This window comes from Calidris pugnax, unplaced genomic scaffold (genome assembly GCF_001431845.1).
Source record: "Calidris pugnax isolate Ruff unplaced genomic scaffold, ASM143184v1 scaffold273, whole genome shotgun sequence".
Classification (NCBI taxonomy): Eukaryota; Metazoa; Chordata; class Aves; order Charadriiformes; family Scolopacidae; genus Calidris; species Calidris pugnax.
This window is the reverse complement of record NW_015094508.1, coordinates 5,117,272-5,123,271: the sequence shown is the minus strand read 5'-3', so window position 1 is coordinate 5,123,271 and position 6,000 is coordinate 5,117,272. Positions and strand designations below refer to the sequence as shown.

General features: G+C 38.4%; 1 protein-coding gene across 1 annotated transcript in view; it reads right to left on the bottom strand.

Moving 5' to 3' along the window:
• Nucleotides 1-5,195, bottom strand: part of LOC106901830 (betaine--homocysteine S-methyltransferase 1-like) — a 14,863-nt gene extending 9,668 nt beyond the window's left edge. The window contains exon 1 of the mRNA XM_014964844.1: nucleotides 5,000-5,195. Within this exon, the coding sequence (XP_014820330.1) occupies nucleotides 5,000-5,195 (196 nt within the window). The remainder of the gene's footprint in view (nucleotides 1-4,999) is intronic.
• Nucleotides 5,196-6,000: the final 805 nt, after the last annotated feature.

The window sequence follows — 6,000 nt, the reverse complement described above, 5'->3', positions numbered from 1 at the left end:
AACTTTTTTTTTTTTTTTTCGGGGGTGTGTGTGTGTGTGTGTTAAAGGAAATCAAGCAAATTGTGTAATTCATTTGTAAGATTTGTGTGATGTTTTTTCCAATATAGTTATGTCAGACAGTAACTTCTGCTGTTCTCACTAATGCTGTTGGTATGTATATTCAGTTTGCTTCCTGATAGACAGGCAAGACAAGGAAGAAGCAGGCAAGACTAAGAAAACTGTCTGCATTCTGGAGGTAGCAGTTTGGCTGCTAGAGAAGACACTAAGGAGGTCCTTGTGCATCAAAATTGAATTCCAGTCTAGGAGTTTTTTTAGTCAACAGTTTTATATAGACATAAAGTACAGACATAGCATTGTGCAACTTTCATAAATCAAGTAGTGGAAGACATTGCTTATTTCAATTTCAAAAGCATACAGCCAAGGCCCAGAAATTAAACTAGTTGCAGATACATTCCAGATAATCTTCTGATTTTAGATTTTACTTCCAGTTCCAGTACAGCTTCCCAAATTTTCTACCTTAATATTGTTTCTCCATTTTGACATTAATAATTCATCATTTTGGAAGGAATCGCAGGGTATTTCCAGTAAAAGAAGAAAATGAAGATGCAGCTAGGTATTTTATAATGCAGTCCAGGGCTTTTAGGGAGGCTAAGCATATTTCTCTGAGTATATTTGAATTCAAATAACAGGAACAAGTTTCTTTGTACTCAGTTCTAAGCCTTTTTCAGCACACACAGCCCAAAAGCTTCTTTGGTTTTGTTCACAGTCATGTTCGTGCTGCTATTTTGCTGGCTGCGTCTTGCCTTTTTTGCCAACTTGTTTGTCTGCAATCTGCAGAGCTTCACTGGTGTTTGGTAAAGACATGTATACATATGAATGCCTAAACACACATACACACACACACACACACTATTCTGCATTCAAATCAATTCCAGACATCTGTGCTATTTCCCACACTTGCGGAGAAGCCACAGGACCCTACAGCTTAGCTGTTTCCCCACCCTCAGTGTGCCTTAGTCCTTGTGTGACTGATTCGCTGCTATTTTAGCCATTGCTGAGCAAAGGGGTGCCTCAAAATTGTTTCCTGAAATAGGCTGAGTGGGAGATCTTTACCGTGCCAGCAACTTCAGCATAAGTGCTGCAACTGCTCACGGATCAAAGACTCGTTCACTGGGAACTTAGCTGATGGACAGCTACAGAATATTCCTCATGGCTCTATCCTAGGAAACTGAGTAAAACACAGGGATGAAGTTCTATTTCTGGAATTGCTCTTCAGTGAGCATTGAGTTGTATAAATGCCACATATTTTAATGACAATTTTTAGTAAAAATTTCAGGTCAACTTTTCTAGTTTTTCTTTTCACATTGAGTGTCTAGTGAATTTGATCATTACTTTCATTGTTGAAGTCTGAAGTTTTTATTGAAGTGTAGGCAGATAGTGCTGAAAGAGAGAATTTAGGGCCCAGACTGCCAGTGTGTTGCTGGTTTCCAGAGATAGATGGTTATGGTGTGTTGAAACTGAAGTGCAGCATTACCTTGAGGTTTGCTACAGGTAGTCCTACTTTGGCAGACTCTTCCCATTGTTTAAAGTTTCTCAAGTCCAAAATACCTATGCTAATTTTTAAATTTTGTTTTCTGCTGCAATTTTAACTTTAAAATGGGGTGTCCTGGTGATTGTTCTCTGCTGGATCCTTTATCTGCCAGTCTTTGTTTATGACACACTTTTGAAATGTATGTAGAGTTTTCCTTCCCTAGCACAGAACACTCCTCATGGCTAGTTTACCTTTTCCTCTGGCTCTCAGAAGGACTATTTTTGTCAGTACAACTTATCAGGTCCCTTGAAAATGATCAGAAAAGCAGTCATTTAAACAATTTTATTTCCAGAGGTTTAGCAATATATATAAAATGCTTTTGATCCTTGGAGCAAGTCTTACTTCTTTTTGATGAAGAGCCCTATTAAATTTATACCAGTTAAATCATCTGTTCCCTTGTGATGTTCCTCACCATGAAATGGGCAAAGTCATACTTTCCATGCAGTGAAACTATCTATCATGCTTAAGGACCTTGTATGCTATGTACTAATTCACTTGTTTTTATAGAATTTGTATTTTAGCTTTCTGCAAAGTAACAAGCAGATTTAGATTTAGGTTTAGATTTTAGATTTTTTTTAGATTTTAGGTTGAATGTGCCTTTGTAATATATGTCCTTTTAACTTGTATCTTTCTAGGTTCTGTCTTTGAATGCCACTGAAAAAGGTATACCGGAGTTTTGCTTCTTGCTATCAAAGCCAGAAGCCTCTGAGCCAGTGAGGGATTTGTTTCATGCCCTGTGTCACAATTTTATGTTGTCATTGTTAATATGACAACATGACAATATGAGGCTTATATTGCATATTAGGAAAAATTTATTCACTGAAAGGGTTGTTACACAATGGAACAGGCTGCTGAGGGTGGTAGTGGAGTCGCCATCCCTGGAGGTATTTAAAAGATGTGCAAATGGTTTAGTGGCGTACTTGGCAGCATTAGGTTTACAGTTGAAGTCAAACATCTGAAAGATCTTTTCCAACCTAAATGATTCTATGATTCTATGATTTTGAGGCTGTGCTTATATAGATCGTGATTTAGGACAAGACTGGTCTGGTCTACTTATGTGTGTGGGAAATGCAAAAGGGTTTTTGATGTGTTCCTTGCTCCTAGCTGTTGCTACCAGTAGAGTGAGATCATGGAGCGTAAGCAGATGCAGATGATAGTAGTGGAGGGGACAAAGCTACTACTATTACCTACTGCAGAGCTCTTGTATAGTCACTGCTTTCTAGTGCAAGCTGTTCTTCTCCTGACAAAGGTGGGCCAGGTGGTCCTCAAGCATTATCTCTACCCTGATTAGGTGCCAGACTCTGTAGCAGTAAAGTGGCATACTTGCAATAATACTTCTTCTTTCCCAGAGTAGTGCCAGGAAGTGAAAGGGAAGAATCAGATGGATCTCTGATGATGTGGTTCCCAGCCTATTGGTGGGAATAATAGCTACATACTGCTCCAGTTGTGTAGATTGTGTCACAGGCAGAACTGTCTTTTGCTTCTTGGAAAAAAAATAAATTAGAAACTGAGATGAAAAGGGACTTTTCCCAACAGTAAGAGAAATTGTCCAATGGTGGTGTCTGATTCATGCTTTCTTAGCAAAGCAAACTGTGCTCTGCACAAATCGTGGCTATTTTGAACCCCTTTAGGGATCTGACCATCCCTAACAGAGAAGAGCAGCATTTATATATTTCTGAAATATTACAGCTACCAGCTGTCCTTCAGTCTGTTCCACCTTTCACTGTGGCACAGTCATCGCGTCCATTCTGTCCTTTCATTAGGACTAAGGATGAGGGTGAGATGGATCACTATAGCAGCCTTTACAGACTTTAGATTTATAGACAGGAAATATTATTTCTGTAAAAGGTGATTCTTCCTGGAACCATACAAACCTAATGTTGCAGCAGCAAAGAAAGATACACTACTGAGTAATGAGGTGGCACTGTAGATTATCAAAATTTTCTTTCCCACTAGTGCTCTCGAAAGGAAGGATATTAAATGCTGAAATACGAGAGAGAACACAATAGAGGATTAGGATATTATCAACGTCTGGCTCTACAGTTATTATACTATGGAATGGAAGGATGCAGGGATGTGAAGACAAATGACTAAGTAACACAAATTCCTAGCTGAATTATGGTACTTCCTCATAGGGAGCATTATTTTGTTCTCGAACCGACACTGGGAGATCCAAAATTGATTCCATCATTTCAAGTACAGAATGATTATTTAATTGTTAAGAAGTCTCCAAACATATCATCCTGACAGGATGCTTCAGATGATAGAGATGGCTGAGGATATATTCAGTTTCCTAAAATAAAATCTTAGGCATCTAAGCTTTCACTGGGAAGTTAGAATAGATCCTCCTGGTCTTAGCACACCCAATTTAAATAAAATAAAATAAAATAAAATAAATTATTTACTTTCAGGCTTTTCTACAGTATTTGAAAATGTATATGCTACATTTCCTGCAGATTTTTAAGCCTCCAGTCAGAGTCAGTAACAGGCAGGATCCCAAAAAGATACTGAAATAGTCCTGAACTCACTGACTGAAATCCCACTGCTGCAAGACCGTTTGTACAGGCTGATATTTGTGCCAGCAGTAAGATTCTTGCAGGACTCTGTCCTTAGAGAAGAAGTAATATATCAAATAGAATAAAAGAAACGAACCAGTGAAATAGAAATAGTCTTACCATACATTTGTTTCTATTGTTAATATAGATAGATGAAGATGTTCATGGAATCTAAAGAACTACATTTTTGGCTAAAGCACAACAAGCTGTTTTATGTATGAGCTGTATGTAATTATATTGAAAACAAACTTTGCTTAGAGAACATTTTTGGCTCCACTGTGGAATAACACAAAGGGCCTTTGTTATGCTCTCAGCAGAGTTATTTATGGATTGCAAAGGACTTACTAAAGGACAGTTTCATCCGATGGTATTCGTTCACTAACTAAAATTTAAATGTGGTGACTTATGTTCATACAAATCATAATTGCTAAAATGATCAACCATACAAAGGTTTCTGAAACTGGAAATGGGATTGCTCTACAGATTCAGACCTGGAACAGCAATAAAGAGTGGGGTTTCAGATCCAGGGCTTCCAACGAGCCAGAATGGAAAATGCGACAAAAGGCTTTGCATAATTCACATCAATTATAATAATCTTCAGTTGAATTGGAAATGAGGCTCTTGGTCTCTTAAATGGAAAAAAAAGTCACGGAGAGCAGAGGGAGCTAACTCTCTGTTGGGAAGAAAGGAATCCCAAGGCAAAGCGAGTTTTTGAACATATGCCCAAAGCTCCTACAGGACCTCATGAAGCTAGGTAGGGGGACTGTGCTTTCCTCAGACTCACCTAAAACTGCCATTACATTAAAGGATTACTTTCAGAAATCCTGCTTTCCCCATTTTTTTTCTGCCTGACCTGTGGGACTTGGGAAGCATCCAATGTGAACATTCTGTTCAACTTTAAACTCAGCATGAACGTGGACAAACTCTTTAGGACCATATTCAGACCACTTGCTATCAGTACAAACTTTTCGGCCACTCAGCAATTCAGAGCACTCTTTATAGAAGACTGGAAGACCCAGCTTCCCTATGGCACCAGCTGGAGGAGGCATTTATGACAGTGAAGTTAACTTGAATTGTCTGAATGTACTCCCTGTTCATTCTTTTGCTTTGGCTTCCCAGCTGTAAAATAGATGGTCAGTAGTTAATTACCTCACTGGGTTCCTGTAAAGTTAAACACTTTAAAAGACTATGAAGGTCTGAAATTTTGCAAGGAGGGAGGTTATATAAGTGTAATCCAATTATATAAGCTTCTTCAGATGAATTGCACTTTCATTACCATAACCTTCTGCAACGTCCTTGTTGTTTATTCATGCTATTAGTGGTTGCAGAGACTAGATGTTATTTCAGATGAGGAATCCCAGTCTTATTTTCTTTACTCAGTGAAGAATTTTGTTTTGGTCCTGCAAACTGCTTGCAGGTCACATTGACTCCATCCGTAGTTGCAAACACTGAAGGCTTCTAACTATCAGAACCAGTTTTCTGAAGAATTTCAGAATTTCTTTTCTATAGCATCTCCCTCCTTGCCATTTCCACTATGATCTATACCTACCATCTAACTCAGAGTTTGTTGTGACCCTATGGGAAATTACAACAAACACTTTTTGGACAGAAGGGCGGGCATGTAGTAGGCTCAGGAAATAAGTAGACCAACTCGGCATCATCATCAGTTCACTGTTTGCAAACTATTCCTTGACACCATCGTGTTCTTTAGTTATTAACCAAATAAATAACTATAATAATTAACAATTTCATTATTAACCAAAAGCATCAGATTCTAAGCAGGTTCTTATTCTTCTGAGTGATTGATGGCACTGTTCTTTTGTTTCCTTTAGAAACCACTGAGAGGCAGCAGGT